We start from the raw sequence: 23,187 nt of genomic DNA, 5'->3' as shown, positions 1-23,187 counted from the left end.
CCTCTTTCCTAGTTGAAAAATAGAACTTGGAAGCCGATAGCCACACATCTTAAGAAGATAAAATTGCACGTATTTTTAAGGGCTTTTTCATCTTCAGCATTGAAAATCGAGATGTTTATTCTTTGGCTGGAGTTGTCACTGAAATCTAAGCTTACCATATTTAGCTTTGTAATCTTAAAATAGGTAAGAAAAAAATAACAAGGGAAAAAAAACCTTCATTTCTCTGAATGTTAAAGGATGAACGAAATTGCAGTTGTTTTTCAGTCAGAGAGAAGGCTGGGTGTGTGTAGAGCAGAGTCTGAAATAGGATTTGCAAAACAGACATTTTTGCTCAGGTAGGAAAGTCCCTAAGTTCCTTCCACCATCCCCCAAACATTGCTTCCACGGTGTTATCTTTGCCACCAGATTTTTCTGGCCACTCAATTCCCCTCTTCTCACTTAACGAAAAGTGGGAAAAGCCTGCTCATACTACCTGTTAGAAAGATATTAAATTTAGCCTAATGTGGGGGCCCTTGGCTGGCTCAGTCAGTAGAGTGTGTGACTTTTGATCTCAGGGTTGTAAGTTTTAGCCTCATGTCAGATGTAGAGATTACTTAAAAAAATAATCATTCAAAAAAAAAAAAAAACCACTTAGCCTACTGTGTTCACTTGGTAGTGTTGAGTGGCATGGACGAAATAATTACAAAGGATTTGAGGAAGTTTGAAAATCACGTGGGACTAGCCATCCTTGTTACAATTATATTTTGTGGGGTATATCTAAAAAGAGCTCATTAAATTTTGCTTTTCAACTAATAATGTAGGAAATTTTTGCCTTCTAAGAAACAGCAGAGAAACTGTTTCCCCCTCACATGGAGAGAATTAAGATGGAAATAAATATTCTGAGGAAGTCAATATTGGGCATATGTCTGGAAATTTGACTCCCTTCCGTCTTAGGGAAAGATGCAACACAACATCCACACAGTTTACTGTCTGGTGTACTCAAGCCTCGCACTTGGGGCCAGCTGGGTGTGGAACAAGAGGCTTTATCTAGGGACAATTGTGCTGGGTCACACACTGGTACCATCATATACAACAGTGAGGTTTGGGGCGCCTGGGTGGCTCGGTCAGTTAAGCATCTGCCTTCAGCTCAGGTCATGATTTCTGGATCCTGGGATGGAGCCCAGCATCAGGCTTCCTGCTCAGCAGGGAGTCTGCTTCTCTCCCTCCCTCTGCCCCTCCCCACTGCTTGTTCTCTCTCCCTCAAAAAGTATATAAAATCTTAAAAAAAAAAAAAAAAAAAAAAAAGAACAGTGAGGTTTGATGGATAAGTTTCTTCTCCCGGACCGCAGACTTTGATTATACAAGAAACTGGAGTTGATCCTAAATATGAGTCCTTTTTCTATCAACCTATCTGCTTTCATTTAATTCCCCGGAAAAGATGCCTTAATGTGGATGTGGTTAGAACACAGTGGCTATAACACTTGTGTTTTCTAGAAAGAAAACCATCAAATATGGTTGTGGTTGTGGTTTTTCAGATGAACCCAGATGGCATGTTCCACTGAAGGTAACTTATCACCCTTACAAATACACACATCCTTGGTAGCAGGAACCTAGTCTGATCAATGATTCTAGCTAAAGCCAAATCAATCTTCCCGTTGGACTACGTATTGCTGGCACATTTCAATTTGAATAGAAATTCCTGTAGGGAAAGTCACACTTTTCTATCAGAAGCTAGCTATTCTAGGCCATTCCTGAAAGGTTCTCTCTCCTGAGTTACTGAGAAAAGCAGAAAGAATAAGATGTTAACTGATTCCCTGGATAAAATCCACAACTATTCCTAAAACCTGTTGTAATACTGTGATTTGGGGGAAAATGGGATGGAAATACCTTATGACCATAGTAGGACTGAGTTGGGCATATCTAACAGACAATAAGTGCATGCACGCACACTCACTCACACACACACACACACACACACACACCACACCCTGGGCTTCTGTCTACCTGCCTCCGATTGACAGACTAATCAATTCAGCCATATTAGTTAAGCAACTCTTCAGGCAACCTGGATTTTCAATTTTGACCAAGTTGAGAAAAAATGGGCAATTTGGTCACCTCTTGCTGGCGGTTGGCTATAGTGCCCCTAAATGTCCTCCTGCCTCAGCAGGAACTTTATCAGTGCTAAAATTCTTCTCCTAAGGAGATTTTGACAGTTATTGGTGGAGCCAGCCGAAGTGTGAAAAAAGCAAATGCTTCTGTAGGATAGAAGCATTATTGCCTTCTTAAGAACGAATCAAGCTTCCTCTCCCATCTGTTTCTAGAACAAAGCATTATTAGAATCAGTACGATTATCCATCTATACGTTTCATGTGCAAATGCCTTGATGATGACGACGAGCTTAGCAGAAAAGAGCCAAAACTTTTGAGAGTGGAACAAGAGCTTGCAAGACTAGGAAATTATTGCCTTTGGAGCTAAAGAGTGAGCAATCCCCTCTCCCCACACGCACTCCAACTTCTATTTAAAAAACAAGCAGGATCAACTTGAACATGCAAATTACAGGAAGAAATATCATATCACATAATTTATTGAGTGAAAAAGGTTCCTTTTCATTCCATTCTACAACAGATTGTGCTAAGAGTCATTTTTGAAAGAAAGTGCATCATTCAGAAGTTGTATTTCATCATGCAGTCACTCAACAGCATTTTATTGAAAAGGGCGTGCACAGACTCAGACAACTGCAAACTATTTCAGCTACTACCTAGTACTACCTAGAGCAATTTTCCACACACTGTACCAGGAAAGTGCTTCAGCTCTGAACAACTTGTCAAGGCAGACTGCATGCACATATATATTAGTTATTTGCTTGAAAAGACAACAATTTAGAATATGAAAATATATAAGCAGCATTCATGTAATACAGAATTCCTGAGAATAGGGTGTGCTATATAAATCTTTGAGAAATAATTTGTATTCATATGAAAACCATGATATAAAACATTTCTCTCAACAAAAGCAGAGTGATTTAAAACTCACATACTGTGAGGGGGCTGAAAATGTTTTGCGTCAACAACGATGAAGGCAGAGCTAGGTTCTACTGCATTGTTGCACAAAAGAAAATTTTCAGATAACTTTTTCATTGTTTCTCTATTTTTTGATTGGTCTGAGAAATTACTAGAGAAGGCAATGTCTAAATCAATGTATTATAATTTTTTATTAAAAATACCATTCTCTTTTCATGCTTTTCTCTCTAGGCAATCAATATGATTTTAAACGCTGATGGTGGTAATATAAAAATAAGAAGAGAAAGAATTCTCAAGGGCATGGCTGTCATTATTCTTTACTCTACTGTAAGATAAATGTCTATGTCTGTATCCCTAATTTGGGAAAGACATAAATGTCAGGTTCACTTACATTTTCAATAGGCATACAGAGTATTTATTCTCAGGCATGGTATACATTTAACTAACAAAGAAAAGGAAATGCTGCAGATGCTACAAAAATGAAGGAGTTTAAAACTCCTTTGTGTAGTTAGTGGAATTAGTTGCTATGAATATGCAGGTGGCAGAAACAGAACCTCAGGAATCTGAATGGAAGAGTGACATGTGACATGGGCATGGGAGGAAGTTCATAGAGTCTGAGGTCCTACCGCTGGCTAAGTCAGAATCAGAGGGCAAGTAGGGAGGTGAGTGTTTTTGACAAAAGTAAACCAAAGAATGACTATGATCTATCACAGCTTTTCCCTGGAGTAAAAGAAGAAAAAGTCAAAAAACCATTTTAAGTGTTAGGATTATTAAAAGTCGTTTTCTAGTAAGAGAAACTTTATAATTTTCTTACTAGAGACACACTAGCATATATACAAAATATCTTTATTTCCATTGTCTTTAATCTGGTCTTTTTGCATCCTGGAAATAACTGTGCTTTGTTTAATTGAGCAAAAAACAAACTAGACAAAGATAAGAATCATAGATGCATGTATATATGTGAATGTGTGAGTATATGTGATTTGCCACCCCATTCCCAGGGGAGGAAAAGTGAGATCGTTTTGATTGTTTTGCCAAGGAAAGGTGTCTTCATTTCTCCCACGCGTTCCCTTACTTCAACTCTCCTCTTTCTTCCCCTTCTGCTCCCTATTACGTAAGCCTCCACCAGACTTCCTTTCCTTGAATGCTTCATCATTCCCACTTCATCCGTCTGTGAACAATAACACAGAGTTGGCACGGAAATAGCAACTACACAACAAAGCAAAATGATGTCTTTCACGGCTGATTTGATCTTGGTTTTAGAGTTTTCAAAAATCAACTGAATCAGTCTATCAAAGAAACATCGATGAAAAGAAAATAAAACAAAACATGTGGGTTTCTTTTTTTTTTTTTTACAAATAATATAAATTTATACTCATGCATTGTTTTCATTAGCTCATGAACAAAAGTGCACATTGTTAGAAAAGCTTAAAGTGTTGCAAAGCATTTGGCTTCTGATTTCCTGAATAAACAAGTCACAATGGCATACTATGTAACTGGTCTCAGTGCTGCTCGAAATGTAACTTGCATTACATATTGCCAAGGTGCAAAGGTACAAGGAAAACCAACATATGTACAGCATTTTAAGTTATTCTGTTATTCTGCGAGTGTTGTTACAATAAACCAGGGAGGAAAAATTAAAAATACTATAAAACAGCCCTCCACGGTAAAATACGGATGAGTGGTATTCCAAATGATATGAGAATAAACGCCCATATTTTTTAAATATGTGGCTCTATTGGAATTCAGTGGGTTTTTTTTGTTTTTTAAAAAAGGCAGTGCAACTTTGTTCTGCCGGCGAAACAACACGTTTGAATGTAGCCAATGCAATAGGATATATTTCAGTGAATGGTATTCTTTTTAGAATCTTAGTTTTTGGCTTGACTACTAAAGGTGGTGTCCAACAACTCCACTGCATAGTCAATGTAAAGCAGCATAAATTCCGTGTGGCACAGATCCATAATCTCTGCAAGGAAGAAGAAAAATTCCCCAAACCTAGAAGCTGAAGGGACATGGAATTCTGGCAGCAAAGGCAGTAACTGATTTAAGTCATTCCTCATAAGTCATTTCCTGTAAGTATCTCAACTCAACCTAAGGTTCCAGAGTATGTGATTGAAGACACATGAGACTTTGAGCATGCCTGGTTTATGAACGTTTACATGGAAATCTGTTGCTAGGAACCTCACCATCACCCTTCCCGTTACACTGCAGCTGATGGAGGGTGGAGGTCTCCACACACACAAGTCCCTGAGGCTGGGACTGAGAATTAGGTCCTGGCTTCCTGTACTGTCAAACTAACCATTTCTTTAAAGGTCAGGAGTCATCTATTTCTTCCCTAGAAGCCTGGACATCCCAAATCCCAGAGATGGCTGCATTGCATTTCCAAGTAACATATCATACATATGGTTTGCCAGGTATGCCTTCCTCCTGGATCCCACCTAGAATTTAAAGTTGTTGTCATTCCCACTAATGCTATTGCCCCTCTGGGCAACAGGAATCAACTAAGGCCATTCATGGTGAACGGGATGACCACTTTTTCTCCGCTGTTGTTGCAAATGTTCTAGTTCTGCCTCGTACATCATCTCTTGGACTAAGTACTTCTCCCGTCGTATTCGGTCATACAGGTTCTTTGGTACATCTGGAATCAGGTATGCGATGAACGACTTGATTCCAAAAACAAGGTGCTGCAAATTTAAGAGGGGAAAGTACACTTTTCAAAGATTCTGGAAGGCCAATTATAAAACAGATCATAAACAATGTTGCATTTGCCTTACAGTCAAGCATCAGAACTCAGGATGTACTATCTAGAATATTAATATTTTCAGAAATGATATTGGGACTACTACACTGTCGCTTTCAATCACATAAGGATTAGGAGACAACAGAAGTTTTTTCCTCTTTTTGGTGCCATATGTTGATGTCACTTTATAAACATTGAATGTTAAGTTCACATCTTTCCATATTATGCAACCCTATTATGACATGCATTGTTATACACAGATGAGAGATCACATCCAGGGAAAACTCACGTGTGATACATTGTAAGCACAAGGTACAAGACACATAGAATATAGTCTGCCTGGGATATTGGCATTGGACTCAACCTCCAGCACATGCATTTTATAGAATTTCTACTCTAGTAAGTTCAAATATTGTAAAATATTTTGTCTGTATTACATAATTCTTTTACGATAAAAATGTATTAATTTTTAAAAATAGACTGATAAAAGTATTGTATATAAAAAAGACTGGATCAAAAACCATAAGGTAAAAGCCTATGATCTCAAGTTCAGAGGTTGAATGAGACCACCTGTGTCTGAACCATCCCCTGACACTCATTAGCTGTGTAACCTTATGCAAATCACCTATGTTCTCTGTGTCTCATCTCTGAAATGGTGACAATAATAGTATCTGTTAAAGGTTGTTATGATGATTAAATGAGCAAATATATGTGAAGTGCTTAGAGAAGGGCTTGGTGCAATGTAAGCACCATTTAAATATCATCTCCTATTATAATAAATGCATCCTTCTCTTTTCCCGTGGAGGAGAGTAGACCTTTCAATTGCTCAGAAAAGAAAATCTGAGACTGATGGAGTTAGGATGATACATGGAAAAAAACCCATTTACCTACAGGACTTTGTGACAATTGTCTATGTGGAAAGGAAGAATTCAAGGCACTTTTAACTGGGTTTACTATGAGTGTCCCAGTAAACTGCCCTGCATGGTAGATCACGGTAAAGCAGGTCATATTTCCCATAGAAAAGTAGATCAGGAATTTCTTTCCTGATCAAATATTTGGTATTCACAGAACTATCCAGCAGTATGTCTCAAAAGTATAGAAATAAAAATCAAAAACATTTGTTATAATTTAAATTAGTGAAGAATATGCACCGAGTCCTATACAACGGTAATAAATGACCCTACAAACTGATTCTCATAGAAACACTGATATGCAAAGATGACTCAGTACTTTTAAAAGACTATTTTTTTTAAAAAGCTGAAGTTTATCATTTATGAAGGCAAGCTTATAACTAGTTATAGATGACAATTTTCTTAAACCGACAGAATTTATCTTAAACAAAAAACCTACAGCAAGTATCATACTTAAAGAAAAAAAATCTGAAGTATTTTTATTAAATTTGGAAACACGACAAAATTGTTCACACCACTGCTATTCAACACCATGCTGAAATTTCCAACGACACAGTAAGGCAAGCAAGAGAAATGAGGCATAAACCTCGCAAGGACAGAGACAAAGCTGTAGTTATTGGCAACTTGAATTATCCTTTGAAAAGACAATCTAACAGATTTAACAAACAGAAGATTAGAACCAATGAAAGACTTAAACAAGGAGTTACACACATTTTAGAAAGACAATTAGAATTCCAGCAAAAATTGATCAAATCATAACAGAGGCTAAGATAGTATTTATAACAGCAATAAAATTATCTACAAAATTTTTGGAAATAAGAAGGAATGAACAAGCAAGAAAATATTTTAAAACTCTATTATAGGATATAAGAACAATTTGGATAAATCCCATGTTTATTAATGAATCAGTACAGATTATGTAAATAAGTCAACATGTGCTTTCTATAAATGTAATTCTAACCATAATCCTTGCATGATATGTGGGGGAATCTGAAAAATGGCTTCTGCAATGTATATGAATGATTAATAACTCTAAATAGCCAAGGCAATTTTTAAAAATTAAGGCAGATTTGGCAGGGGTGGGAAGTGGTTGGCTTTATCAGATATGAAGATATATTCCAAAGCCATGGCATTTAAATAGTGTGATAGTGAACATGTATAGACAAATGATGTAATGACAAATGAGGCCAGGCACATGCCTACTTTAGGGACTTGGAATATTACAGAGGTGGATTTACAGATCAGTGGATAAATAACATATTACTTAATAGCCGTACAAAAAATCATGTCACTATATAGAGAATAAGAAAAATAAGCCTTTCCCTCAGACTCTATGAAAAGTCCTGACATCTTCAAGATGTGTGGTAGGTAAGACTATAAAATTAATAGTAAAAAATATAGTAGAATATCCTTTCGACCTGGAGATAAGAAAATTTCCCAAAGAAATAGACCAAAAAAGCCAAAACCTTAATAGGAAAAAATGATGGGCTTGATGACATCAAAATTAGACATTTGTTAATAGATAAAATTAATAGGTTAGGGACAAGAAAAAGATATCTGGAGTGTTTGTACCTGGCAAAGACTGATTTATAACTGGTAAACACATAAGAAAATCTTGAAATTTGGTGACAAATAAACTGGAAACTCAGCCAAAAATTGATCAAAGTTATAAATTCACAAAAAAGGAAACCAAAATGGCTTTCTAGTAATAAAAGTGATAGTCAATGTCATAAGTAAACAGGTTAAAACAAAAAAAATTAAAACAAAATATTACTTTACTCTTATCCAACTGCAAAATATTAGAAATTCAGACAATATAAAAATCTGGTGAAAATCTAAGGGAATTTTGGAGAGGGACCTGTCAGTATTATGTGAAATCGAGTATGCCTATAAATAATTCCACACCTGAGTATAATACTCCTGAAAAACCCTTAAATATGTTCAGAAGGTGACATGTCCAAGATTTCTGATAAGAGATTATAGAGGTAGAGAGAATTATTGTAGGCCTAAGTAGCCACCCATGGGGACTATGGTATTTAAATTCAAAGAACTATCATACTAAGTAGACAGAAGAAATTATTTAAATGTGGGTAGACTTCATGGCTAGATCTCTCTCTATATCTAAAAAAAGTAAAATGGGTAAGAGATAAAAATGAGTTATTACATCATAATACCATTGAAGTAATTTTGAAAAAAGAACATTTAAAACAATAATGAATCATGGAACACTATATCAAAAACTAATGATGTAATGTATGGTGATTAACATAACATAATAAATGAAGGGGGGGGAATCAGACGGAGAGATGAACCATGAGAGACTATGGACTCTGAGAAATAAAGAGGGTTTTAGAGGGGAGGGGGGAGAGGGGATTGGTTAGCCCGGTGATGGGTATTAAGGAGGGCACATACTGCATGGAGCCCTGGTGTTATATGAAAACAATGGATCGTGGATCACCACATCAAAAACTAATGATGTATTGTATGGTGACTAACATAACATAATAAAATTTAAAAAACATAACATAATAATAAAAAAATACTATATATATGTATATTCAAATAAACATGTGGAAAGACTTCTGAAGAAAAGAGAATGGGTGCTTTTGGGAGTAGGTGGGTAATAATGGAATTAGTAATGAGGAATGAAGAAGAAAAGATAAAGAGGGAATCATATGTATCTATAATGACAGGTTGCTGGGAATCAAGACATTTGACTAAGGTTGTTCACTTGAGTCCCAAAAGAAGATGAAGAAGAAAAAAGTATACATTAAAAACACAACAAAAAAAGACTTTTCAGAATCACTGGATTGGAAATACGCCTTAACCTCTTACGCTACCTGTAATAAAGTGAAAAGTCACACTTCATCAGGAGACATTTGTCTAGGCAAATAGAGTCATTAGGTAATAGAATTTCATCCTGGATTAAACCTTAGAGGTAAGCATTTCATTTTATGGATGAAGGACATTTCACTACAAAATTTGAGATATGTTTTGGAGATCGGTGGAGAGGTATATCTGCCTTTAAAAAGACTTTTTCCAAAAGTCTTCTGTATGGCTACTTTTTTTCTCTCCCTAAAAAACAGATGCATTCAAAGTTTTTCCACAGAACTTGGTGGTACCTTAGAGAATACTCAATATATCCCAGCACTCAATTCTTCACTGTATCAAGCTTCTTATATACTAAGGAAGCCAATAAATCTGAGCTGCTTTTCTTCACATGACTACAGTCTAATATTAATGACTCTGATAATCCAAATCTATGCACATTTTATGAAAGTGTTCTCAGGCATCGTTTATTCAATTATGCACTGTCCCTCACACAAATACACATGTGGTCAACTGTAATTAAGCTGATTAGCAAATAAGTTTCCCCACCCTTAAGTAAGTATAGATTCTCTCATCAAATGATGAAAACCATCCTTTCTTTCAATATGGTTACTGAGAGGCTCAAAGTTAAGTTTTCAGTTCAACTGTTAATAGCTTCTTTTATCCTAGTTTTCTGTTATAAATACCCACTGACCTACCTTCTTACATTATTCAGCTCTTGCTTTTTTGTATGTCGTATCACAGTTTCACCGTATCCAAACCTTTTACTGTGATAAGCAAAAGTCCCTTTCTGGACGTCAGTGAGGACCTACTGTATCAAAGAGTCAACTAATGTATCAGCCGGAAAAGCATTTACCAATAGTGATTTTATCAGCCTGTTACTAACCTCGAACACGATAATGAAGGCCAGTCGAGCAGCAAGGATATGCCAGTATTGTAAGGTGAACTCATAGGGTTTGGAACTCCAAGGGGGACCTCTGTAGTCTCGGTACCTAAAATCCACAAAACAAAGGATTTGAGGAATAGAGACCAAAGTTCAAAGGCCCCAAATGTTTTTAATTTGCCAAAACCCCAAAACGACAGTTGAAATGGGCTCATCAGCGTGTAGAGAGAGGAGATGGGAGATGAGAGCAAGAAGGAAAGATAATTATAATTTATAAGTAAGTACCTGCAATAACCAGATTTTCCCATACCAAGCTCGCTCAGGTCAAAGAAGGATAGGCTATTGTTGACATATCCCTTTAAACAACTGGGAGAAAAGAAAAAGCATCATAAATTTCTAGTCCAATTCCTTCATTACACATGACAGGATGTAGTAAGTGCTATTATTCCTTCCATTTTAATTATAAATTCCTAGTTACTCAGCTCTCTGATTCTATCTCCTGACTTCCATTAATCTGTAATTTTACCTCAATGAGACAGAATCTTGTCCACCGTTTCTCCCACCCTTCATTTGGCTACATTTATTAAGTGTTTACTATGCACTTGGCATTGTGTTCATTACTCCCCATGTGTTAAAACTCTATAAATATATGTTTTATAAATATGCATGCATATCACCCTATCTGGCTAATTGTAATTAAGCAGCCAATTGATCAACATGTGTCTTTGTGATTCGTTAACTTGTTCAATATATGTTTATTGAGGACCTATAATTCGTTAGAAAACTTCTAGACGATTGGTATTTGACAATGAAAAAAACAGGTTAAAATCCCTGTCCTAGTGGTGAGTATTAAATTGTGGTCAGAGTTAACTTTTACCATAACCTTAGAACATTTATATTATCATCTCCATCATAGAGATTAAAGAACTAAGTTTTACAGAGGCTAAATAACTTCCTCCTAAGCCTGTAATTCTCAAAATTTTTGATCTCAGCTAACCTTTACATTTTTAAAAATTACTGAGAATCTCAAGGAGCTTTTTACAGAGGGGTATATGTATTGGTATTTAACACATTAGAAATTAAAACAGAAATTTAGAAAATATTTATCTATTAATTCATTTAAAATAACTTACCAAACACATTACAAGTAACATATTTTTAAAGAAAAATGTTCCAAAATGTTTGTATGTTCCAAAAGATGAAGTGAGAAGAATGACATTGTTTTACATGTTTGCAAATCCTTTGATGTCTGCCTTAATAGAAGACAGCTAGATTCTCATATCTGTTTCTGCATTAAATCTGGTTGCAATATGTTGTTTTGGTTGAAGAGTAAGTAGAGAATCTGATAATTACACAGATAAGTACTTGAAACAAAGGATATTTTAATAGCATTTCAAGTAATTATTGATATTTTTCATTGACATTACACCAAAGTTTTACCTGTGGTCATTTCTTAAAGTTTAATTGCAGTGTGGAGTCTTAAAGTATCAATAAACTTTTTATGTGGATTTTACATTAAAATCCACAGGTCTATCTTGTACTTTGAATTCATATTTTACCCATGCATGATTTTGTGACATTAAATATGGGTCACTTGGGAAATATTTGTTTCCTGAATTATGCAGATCTTCCAAATGTTGTTATATTTTTACTATAGACTATGAAGATCATAATTGCTAATATCACCACTGATTTTTTATCAGGAAAAAAATCTGTAAGTACTGAGAACCTTTTAAGCTCAGTGGTAGATAAAATAATCCAAAATTCTGATTTTCACTTCAAAACTTGAACTTTATTAATGGAAACAAATACTGTCAATTATTTCCCCTAAAGTGACAAGCCAGTTTTGTCCATTTCTAGAAGACTGCCTCCTAAATACCCAAGTCTGAATAATCATAGTTTATCTGACAATCATTATTTCATGTTAAAAAATGTCGTGTAGTTTGCAAATCCAACAGTCATGCAAGTGTTTTTTTCTGAGACGACCATCACCGTACTTTAGCATGTAGCAGAAGAGCTTTATCACACTTTGCATTTTGTCAAATAAAATATTGAAAAGACATTTATTCAAGGGTGGAGATTTGATAAAATTGATAGTTTTTATTGCTTCATCAAGGGCATTCTGAATTTTATCACTGGAACTTTTTTTTTTTAAAGATTTTATTTATTTGACAGAGAGAGACACAGTGAGAGAGGAAACACAAGCAGGGGGAGTGGGAGAGGGAGAAGCAGGCTTCCCCGCGGAACAGGGAGCCCGATGTGAGGCTCGATCCCAGGACCCCGGGATCATGACCTGAGCCGAAGGCAGACGCTTAACGACTGAGCCACCCAGGCACCCCTCACTGGAACTTTTTAAATGGTAGTTCTACAATGGTGAGTAATACAATCATTGCTAGTACTTTTTGGTACCACTGCCTTCAGTTATGCGAAGCCACTGGAACATTTTACCCACTATCACTTTTGTGCCATCTGTACAAATGTCAATATGGCAAAATAAGCAAATCATATCTTAGTATTATTACGAAAATAATCTGAAGGGGACCTGCAGGTCCCATGTTGAGAATCACTGCCCAGGATAAACAGCTCTTAAAACCTGGATTCGAATGTACATCGATCTCATTCTAACCCCTGAATTCTAAAGTACAGGACCACACTGGTTGCACGCCCTTCCTCGTCCATCTCAGACCCCATGATTTATCATCCCAACTGCTCTCTTGCCAATACCTTCCTCTTCACTGCCATTTTGTCCTTTTGCTACTTTGGTCTGAAAATTTATGATCTGAATGAATCTACTCCAGTTTAGCTGCTATAGATACCCGGAAAAAATTAAATTACAGAATGGCCCTAGGAATGTGTGGTTTCAACCTCATCTAAGCCCTCCACATCTCTTCTTGAAGTTATTCTACATCTGGTCACTGAATATGGAGAAAGCGTCAGGTGTTATCTTCACCAAAGGCAGGACTTGAAACGTAAACAGAGCAGATAACCAACCAATTTCATTTTCACCTGCCACTAGGTGGCAGCAAAGACAATAGCAAATAATGCTACTAAGGAGAGGGCTGCCAAATCTGCTTGCTTATAATAAACCCTTAAAATCTGCTTCTAGACTATTTTGGATTTAAAAAAAGGGACTTTTCTTGGCTTTTCACTATTAATACTAAAACCGGTTTATTTACATAGTCTTTTATAGTTTATAAAATGTTACTTTAGATACTGTTTCTTTTTTCTTTTTTTCTTTTTTGTCAGAGAGAGAGAAAGCGAGAGAGAGAGAGCAGAAGCAGGGAGAGCGGCAGGCAGAGGGAGAAGCAGGCTCCCCACTGAGCAGGGAGTGCGATGCGGGACTCGATCCCAGGACCCCGAGATCACGACCTGAACCGAAGGCAGACACTTAACCGACTGAGCCACCCAGGCGTCCCTAGACACTGTCTCTTTATTATAGATCCAGACTGATGTGCCTTTTAGTAAAAGGCAGAGTTACAATTTGAACCTAGGGTGTTTGATTTTAGGTTAAAGTCCTTTGACAAGACTCCAAAATATATTTTATGCCTTTATTACTTCTCTTTGAAAAACTGAGATATTTATGTTCAGAAAGGCATTTCAATGTTCTGAGAAAAACATCAGTTCGTCAGTAGAGCTAAGGGTTGATTTCATTTTAAGCCACAGCTCAGGCTCTTGGGGCACATGCCCTGCCTCTAAATAAGATGCATGCCCAAAGCTGCTCCTGAGGCAGGAGGGGAAGTGGCTTCTCCCATCACTACTTCCACACGGCAGCTCATCTCCAGCTGAAACTCCAATTCCTGTTCCCCAAGTCCAGTGCTCTTGCATTCTTTCTTAATACTTGCTTTCAAGAGGGAAAGATGTGAAAAACCCATTTCCCCTAAAAGAATGTTTGTAAACTGGGTGACTTTGTCCCCAAGGTGACATTTTGCAATGTCTGAAGACAATTTTAGATTGTCACAACGTGGCAATAGGGAGGTTGCTATTTGTATCTACTGGGTAGAGGCCAAGGATGCTGCTGAATATCCTACAATGCATAGAATAGCCCCCATCTTTTCCCCAGAATAGAATTAGTTGGTCTAAAATGTCCATAGCACAGAGGTTGAGAAATGCTGTTCTAAAGCGTGGACTCAAATTTTAACAACAACAACAACAAAGACAAAGATTCAGGGTAGCATTCTCTGTACCTTAAAATCCCTAGTTATAAATTCCTTTTGAAAAAAGGGGCACCTGGGTGGCTCAGTTGGTTAAGCATCTGCCTTGGGCTCAGGTCATGATCCCAGGGTCCTGGGATCGAGTCCTGCATTGGGTTCCTGCTCTGCCGGGAGTCTGTTTCTCCCTCTGCCTCCTGACTTGTGCTCTCCCTGATAAATAAAATAAAATCTTGAAGGAAGGAAGGAAGGAAGGAAGGAAGGAAGGAAGGAAGGAAGGAAGGAAGGAAGGAAAGAAAGAAAGAAAGAAAGAAAGAAAGAAAGAAAGAAAGAAAGAAAGAAAGAAAGAAAGAAAGACTCTCTCATCATAGCTGACATTTCCTTCATATTCTGTATGTCCCTGCAAACTAGCTTTATTCCCTGAAGCAAGTGGGCCTCAGTTTTCCCAACTATATAGTCAGAAGATTGCATTGGATGATTTCTAACATCTCTTCCAGTTCTGAATTTGACTTCTAAATACATTATAATGTTTTTCACATTTGGATACCAGTGATGCATTTACAAGTAAAAACATAGACTCTAAAATTATTTGCGTAAAAAGCACTGTCGCCCTTTTTATCCCGCTTGATTTCCTCCAATAAGCACATTGTAAGTACAATGATCAAAAACACTGCCCTTAATGGTCACAGAACAGAACTTTGCAATGAGTTCCCATTTCAATCACAAACATAAAACATATCAGAAAAATTTCAACCTTACTTTTCACCATATTCAAAACGACTTGCACAGGGGCCGTATTTGTATTCATAGACAAAACGTGGGATGTAATCAGATGTAATAGCAATTACAAATGCATTGGTGATCACAGCCAGTATACCGATTCCTTCAAGAATGCCATACCAGATTCCTAGTAGGAGAAAGAGTAGAGATAGGGAATGAAGTGCAAAAAAATTAAAACCCTCTCATGACTCTTCTTTGGAAAGAATATTTTACTTCTGTTGGGGCTACAGCTCTGTCCATTATTTACTTTCTTAGTACAATATCTCACTACAGATCGGACATCTACTGAATACTTTTCCACAGTAGACCCCATCTAGAGAGATTTGAAAATTAAAATGTCATCAGGAATTGTTTCAAGTACCTTTTTAAAGTAAAAATATAAAAATGTAAAAGTTTGGTGTCAAGACCTGGAAATCACTAGTTGACTTTTCCAATCTGGTATACAGATGTACAAAAAAGCTTTTGAAATTGTATACAGTATCCACATACTATTGGTTGCAGTCAAAACTGATGTTTCAAATAGGATTAAACTTAGCTTTAAATACACTGATATGAAAAAAAAGAAAAGTCCTGGAAAGAAATACTCAAAAGCGCTAAAGCTGATTGGATAGCATGGCAACTTTCTCCCTTCCAACCTCTTTCTTTGTTTTTCAAAATCTTTATAATATTTCATTTTATTGAGTGGTAATGAAAAAAATAAAAATAAAAAAGACATAGGGCTAGTTTATTAAAACAGTATGCCAAAAATAAGTAGTCAGATGAATGGAGATTCTGGAAATATACCTAAGTTTATATAGAATTTCATATAATAGAGATAATTCAAACAAGTTAAGAAAGATGGAAAATTTAATAAATGGTTTTGGGAAAATTGGCTACCTTTTAGAAAAAAACAAGCTGGATCTCAATTTCAATCCCTTTATTAATAACAAATTCCAGTTAGATCAACAATTTAAATAAAATCATAAAATGTCAACAGATAACCAAATAACACACATATATCTAAAATATAAAACAACTAAAACATGGTAAAAAAATCGAAAGTTCTAAAGGATCTTTCTAAGAATGCCATAAATAAAAACAACTATAAGAGAGATATATCAATGTGATTATATACACATTTTAAAAGCTTATTCATGATGGAGTAAAAGATTAAAAACCAGCATTTGAAAATGCTTGCAACATATATATCAAGGATTAATATCTTGAACATACAGATAAAGATTACCAAATCAGATATAATAGCCTAAGGTCATAAAGTTAGTAAAGAAGAAATACAAATATATTTAATCTCATAATTATAAAAATGCAAGGAAACATAAGATATCATTTTTTCCCTCCTCAGATTTTTGAGGACAGAACAACAATTAAAAAAACAAAAGAACCCTTATTACACTTTTAGGAGTATAAATTGGCACAATATTTCTGGAGGACATAATGAGAAATTATCAGAATTTTAAATGTAAAAAAAAAATTAAATGTACATGCTCTTTGACAAAGGAGTTCCACTCTAAGAGTTTATCTTGAGGAAATAATCAAAGTATGTATGAAGATGTATGTTCACCTAGGTGTTGTTTGTAATAGAAAAAACTGAAGCAATCTAAGCATCTCTAGTTAAGGGAATGATTTTTTAGAAATGTCATATAACATGCCATAGAAATTTGTGCAGTAACTATAAAGAATGAGGCAGAACTATACTTATTAACATGGAAAAATGTATACAAGATCGTTTTTAGTGATAAACAAGGTCATGACATAGCCTGTTTAGGATAAACATACTCTCAACTAGGTTAGTGTTCATTTCATGATTTTGTTAATCAAAACTGCTCAGTTTTGTTATAGTTGGAAGGAAGCCCCAACGATAGAAACCCACGTGGCGCTAAGATCAAGGCTCTTCTTGGCCTCAGCAATGCAAAACCCATTTAGTTCCTGAATCTTACCTATGTCAGTTGCTCGAGCAGGCAGAGGCCTCCGCCACTGGGTGACAAATTTGTATGCATCCAGCCTGATCTCAATGATATTGTTCAACAAAGCCAAAAGAGGGGCCAGAGGAAAAGCTGCCACAAAGATGGTGGTAAAACCAAACTGCAAAACTGTAAAGGGAGAGCGTTGCAAAATTAGTAATATAAACAATACCGTTTCTTGAGTGCTTTCTTTGGGCCTTATGAGGTGCTTCACATAAATTGCCTTCAATCCTTTCAATATCCCTTACAAGGTAAATATGCTCATCATATTTTGCTGTTGAGGTAACTATAGTTCATATGTGTTAAGTAAGCTTGCTAAAGGGTGGATAGCAAAAAAATGTTAAAACCTGCATTGAAACTCTCTGATCTCAATGGACTGAAAGTCTCTGTGCTTTCCATCACTATACCATGCCGCATGAAGGAAGAGTGAAGAGAAAAGAAGTCAAAGAGGAGGCCTTGAAGAAAAATGCTGAGCTCCGAGGGACCCAAGACACCTAATCTTGTCCTTTCTTTTTATAGATGAGAAGACTAAAGGCCAGAGAAAAAGCAAATGTGAAGACAACACACAAAGATTTTAACAGTTGGAGTGAGAATCCTCCTTTTCTTAATATAAATAAGTGGGCTTCTCAAAGAAGCTAAACTCACACCAGGTCTGTGCAAAGGTTTTTTGCAAGAAATAATCATTGCTTTATTTGGGCAGGATGGTATATTTTTGATATAGGAATGGGTTCTGATTTATTTTGTTCCTTTAAAATATCTGCACTAAAACTAGGTGTTCTGCTATGAGAAAACCCTTCATTTTGGTCAAATGTTATGGCTGACAAAGGACAGAATTTGTGAGCCTTCCAAGGACATTGTTTTAATATCTTCTCTAGTTATGTTAAGATAAAGATAACAGAGGTATTTTAGAATGTTTGGGGTTGGAAAAGAGAGAGATGGTTTTCTGTCTTGAACTAAGGCCTGTGTAAAGAAAAAAAAAAAATCAAGAAGTCCAAACAGCTGTGTAGAAGTTTCTCTCCTTACCCATTTCTAAATATTCATCCATCAGTCCGTGAATATTCATGGGCTGCAGGTTCCAATCATTTTCCCACTGAGGTATGGACGCATCTTGTATTCCCCGCTTGATTTTATGTCGTGACCACCAGTTCTGGATCAACCTACATCACAGAGCAGACAACGGGCTTTTGAGCTCTTATAAGCATATGGTGAACAATTTATAGGGCATTAAGGAAAGAGAAATACCACTACCCTGGGAGTACACTGAGCATTTCTGGGAATTGGAGATATTTGCATGGTCTCAACTTCCAAGTTTAGGAAGTGGGAATAGGCCTCAGCCTTCCTAGACCATGTACACATCTATATATGTATCTGGGAATTAATCCCCACCGCCACACTTAGGTGCTTCCTGATTCTTATTAGACAAACACCCATTTGTATGATTCCTTCCCTCTACTCCCTCAACCTCTCTACATACTTAAACCTCTATGTTGCCTGTTGTGATTGGATCTGAGCCCTTAATTGCTCATAACCCAAAATCTTCTGGGTTGTGCTCTCTGAACATGAGTATAATCATGTTCCATACCAAATAACTGAGCCCTAGATAAGGTTTCAAGAGATAGAGGTTCTAGTCCCCACCCTACAATGCACTGGCTGTGTTACTTTTAATAAGTCTATTTACCTCTGTGAGTTTATGAACATGAAGGGTTTGAGTATTAACAATTACATTCTGCTACTATAGTGAACAATAATTTACGGCAATGGATCTGTGCCTGAGTCCATTTAAAAGACTTGGAAAGGAATTAACAACACTATTTCCCTAGCTTAGGGGCAGTCTTGAAATTATGTGATTCAGAAATATCCTATAGTGGGGACTTCTGGGCAGTTAATTATTTCAAGATTTAGATGAACATTACCTCTAGAATGAAGTGAATCCCACAGTGTATCCCAACTCTCAATATTAATTAATCATGGACCTGGAACTCAGTGGGTGTTGGAAGAACAACCATAGACCAAAACGTCAGGTAGGTAGTTCTTCAGTGTATGTCCCATGGAGGTTGCCTCTGGGATCTCATAAAGATGCAAAAGGGGCTGGGTGTTGAGATTGAGGCAGACCTGCTTGGTTTAATTTTATTACTTCAGTCTGCTTAAGATTTTACTTTAAGAAAGAGAACTGAGTTATACAAGTTTCAAAATTATTGCTTTAGTGACTGGTCCACTCCTGCTGGATTCGGAAAAACACAGCATGTCCCTTACCATGGTACATTTGGGATTTGATATACATAATTCAGGCTGACCACTAAGGCAAGGCCATGGTGAAAATGTGCTATCCGAAGGTATGCTATGTATAGAAGCACACAGACAATGACTACAATAAGAATCATTCTTAATAGTATAATGATGACGATACCATCTTGATGGTGCTTATGAAGCTATCTCATTCACAGCACGTCAGATCCTGTGGCAGGCACTTGCTACCTAATCTCCTCAGCTACTTTCAAATGATGTTCCCAAGCTCTGTGTCTCAAACAGATGGTCCAGGGATAGGAAGGGATACAAACAATGGACTGGGCTCCCCAACCCTTCATCCCTATGCCCTCTTCATTTACTAGAGATTTATTTTTTTTCTGTTTTGAATATTGAGGATCTGTATAAAAATCTCTTCCCAAAAAGGTTCTGTCATTTATTGATGAGGTTTAAAGACCACTGCACATCTCTTGTAATCTCCTCCCTTATTTTATAAATAAAAAAATAATCTCACAGATAGGTGAAGTAAATTATAAGCATCTTCAGCAAGGGGCAGAGAAGGAATATGAACCAGGTCTCAGTTATTTCATAGTCTATGCTCTAAGACTGCCTGTAACTTAACACAATAGTTTATAGCAGATTTCAGGATGGATATCACTTCTCCAGCCCTAAGGTCTCTGCTCTGGAACACCCTGACACCATTTGTCCGCCAACAAGGAGAAAGAATCACGGCATAATCAGATGACTAAGCCTAAACTATTTATATCATCAATTAACTAGTTCTTCTTCTAGAGTCAAGAAATTCCTCAAAATAGTCATGCTTTTAACCTTGGTTAGGCCTCAAAGCTTCCATCACACATTGTTTTACATAAACCATATTTCAGTGTATTTGGAAGAGTAATCTATGTTATTAGATGTAGAAGTAGGCATTCAACACCCTTCACGTCAGCATTCCACAGACCTTTAAACCCCATCTAAAGGGACAAAACAGAATGCTATTTTATGTGAAACCAATCCTGTTCTAATGACATTTTTTTCATGTAATAAAGAGTACAAGACCTCCTTATCCAGAATTTTATCTTTTTTTATTCTTTTTCAAGAGGGGGAGCGTAAATGGAGACTGCCTTTGTTAAACAATGACAACCTTGGTCTTTTGGTGGCTGGAAGAACCCAGAAAGTTATTCTTATCCTCAAGAACCTGTACTGAAAATAGTGCTTTAAGAATAGCAACAAGCATCTTAATGTGTTGAACAGAGTACCGGGTGCTTGACATCCACTATTTCCTTTAATCCTCACAAGTGTTTTCTCGAGGTGCACATAGCCATCGATCCCCTCTTAGAGATGTGAAGACTGAGGCTGAGAAAGGTTAACTAACACACATACGGTCACAGTTAGTGAGCAGCAGAGCAGGAACAGAACCCACTCCTGTCTGTCTAATAGGCCCCAATTCTTAAGAACTATTCCCACTACCTCTATCTTTCTTTTTGTAACTATACATAAGGCAAGTTTAAAAATAAAGTGCTCACGGGTATCCCAGTTCCATGAAGTTGTTCCATATTTGCTTCAGAAACATGATAACACCCATCTGGAGGCAGAGGTCTATCAAACAGCCACTGGGATGACACTGAAACAGAGCAACAATAATAATCTGGCTCTTCTCAGTTGGTTATACAACCCCACCTTCAAACCGTACAGCAAATTCCAAAGCCAGGCCACACAATCTCAGTGCATAAAGAAAATAAAAACAAGGAAGAAATAGCATGTATAAAGACACCTGATAGGGAAATTTTCAGTAATCAGAGTGGAATAGTGATCAAAATTATTAACAGCAATAAAAACAAATTTTTTTATGATTTAAATTCAATTACCCAACATATAGTACATCCTTAGTTTCAGATGTAGTGTTCAATAATTCATCAGTTGCGTATAACACCCAGTGCTCATCACATCACATGCCCTCCTTAATGCAGTTACCCCATCCCCTCACCCCCCTCCCCTCTAGCAACCCTCAGTTTGTTTCCTATAGTTAAATGTCGCTCATGGTTTGTCTCCCTCCCTATCACTTCCCATTCAGTTTTCCCTCTGTTCCCCTTTGATCCTCTGCGCTGTTTCTTATATTCCACATATAACAAATCTATCTTTTAATGAGCATTTACTATCTGCCAAGCTCTGTATTAGGCATGATCCCATTTAATGAGTGCTCTGGAATACTCTATTAACAATCAGAAGATAGAAAAATGCTTAAGTGTTTATAATATGTTCTTCTAAAATAACTTTTTGATGCAGAATAATTTTAAACGTGTAGAAAATTTGCAAGGAAAGTACAGAGAATGCCCATACACACTTCAGCCAATTCCCTCCATGGCCCCTTATATTATCAAGGTAGATTTGTCAAGGCTGAGAAACCAACATTATCTGATGTTTTTGCATGTTTAGACTGGGTTTATGTGTTTTGAGAATGGAGGGAAATCACAGACGTAAATTTCACTACATCCCCTCAGAAGTTACATGGTAGCCACAGACATCACTAGTGACATTAATCTTCATCAGTTGGTTGGTACAGTGTTTGCCAGGTATTTCTACTATAAAGTTACTCATTTTTTCCTTTCCCTATTCTTTTCTGAAGTGATTTAAATCTAGCCCATTCTCAAGATAGGAGGCAGGTGTTAAGGTCTATATCCTGGAGAGGGAATATCTACATATACTAGAATGTATTTTTAAGTGATAAAAACATGCCACAGAATGCCTTGTCAGTATGATCTCAATTTTGCCTTCCTTGCGCTCCTCTGCTTTTTCAGATGTCCAATAAATGTTAGCATTAGAAACCCCCACAAACAAAAGTGTGATTACAATAAAAATTACAATCGACATCTTTTGCTTGAAAACTTTGTACTGTAGAAGATACTTGGGTAGGAAAGCGTGGGTCTGTTTCTTTAGAAATGGGTTCACGTCCTGCTCATAAGAACAATAGTCACTAGAGCTTTGATCCACAGTTTCTATTTCTATCAAATTGGTACCAGTGGGACTTCAAAGGGAACAGATAATTAGGACACGAAGAGCCTGGTTTTCCGGTTCCAGCCCAGTAATTTAAAACTCCCTAAACTGAGTCAGAGAGAGAGAGAGAGAGCTTGGTAGTGGTGATTTTTATTGTGTAAAGAAGTCTCAGGTCTCCCATTTAAGCATGCCTCTTCCTTCTAGGATGAATTTAAGACCCCCTGAGCTCTGCCACATATATATGATAAATGGGTTCCGTAGAATATCTGAGATGGAATAATTACTAAGCTACAGAGGCAAGCATAGGCATAGATCACAGCTGCGAGATGAAACTCTTCATTTTTACAGAGAGACTGAAAGACGGAAATTAGTACGTACAAGGTCATACGATGTTGACTGCTGGTATGGAACTGAAAGCCTTGGTCTCCTGCACCCCAATCCTCTGCTCTTGTACATAATGCTAAAGATGAATTCTGTTTACCCAATGTGTTTGTTGCCTTGAAGGGCTGATTCACCAAAACATATTATTATGTGGGAAGGGAAAAAAAGAAGACCATTATAGAACCATGTGATTGGCTCATTCTCCATAATCGTAGGCCAAAGTGGGGAGGCTAGATGACAGGCAATTTATAATTTTGTTGAAATTAAGCCTTCATGACTTGGTGATTTATAGGGCAGAGAAAGGGATCCAACAGTTT

At 36.7% G+C, this 23,187-nt stretch overlaps 1 protein-coding gene across 1 annotated transcript in view; it reads right to left on the bottom strand.

Annotated features, from left to right (window-relative positions):
- Positions 1 to 4,745: 4,745 nt before the first annotated feature.
- ANO3 (anoctamin 3) overlaps positions 4,746 to 23,187 on the bottom strand; it is a 401,618-nt gene continuing 383,176 nt past the window's right edge. The window contains exons 22-28 of the mRNA XM_035012465.1: positions 21,022 to 21,119; positions 18,275 to 18,408; positions 17,228 to 17,380; positions 15,270 to 15,417; positions 10,648 to 10,728; positions 10,366 to 10,471; positions 4,746 to 5,683 (exon numbers count right to left, since the gene is read on the bottom strand). Coding sequence (XP_034868356.1) covers positions 5,501 to 5,683; positions 10,366 to 10,471; positions 10,648 to 10,728; positions 15,270 to 15,417; positions 17,228 to 17,380; positions 18,275 to 18,408; positions 21,022 to 21,119 — 903 coding nt within the window. The 3' untranslated portion in view covers positions 4,746 to 5,500. The remainder of the gene's footprint in view (positions 5,684 to 10,365; positions 10,472 to 10,647; positions 10,729 to 15,269; positions 15,418 to 17,227; positions 17,381 to 18,274; positions 18,409 to 21,021; positions 21,120 to 23,187) is intronic.

This window comes from Mirounga leonina, unplaced genomic scaffold (genome assembly GCF_011800145.1).
Source record: "Mirounga leonina isolate KUSES-001 unplaced genomic scaffold, KU_Mleo_1.0 Mir_166, whole genome shotgun sequence".
Taxonomy (NCBI): domain Eukaryota; kingdom Metazoa; phylum Chordata; class Mammalia; order Carnivora; family Phocidae; genus Mirounga; species Mirounga leonina.
The sequence above is the reverse complement of the archived record's forward strand: the minus strand, read 5'-3'. Positions and strand labels throughout refer to the sequence as shown.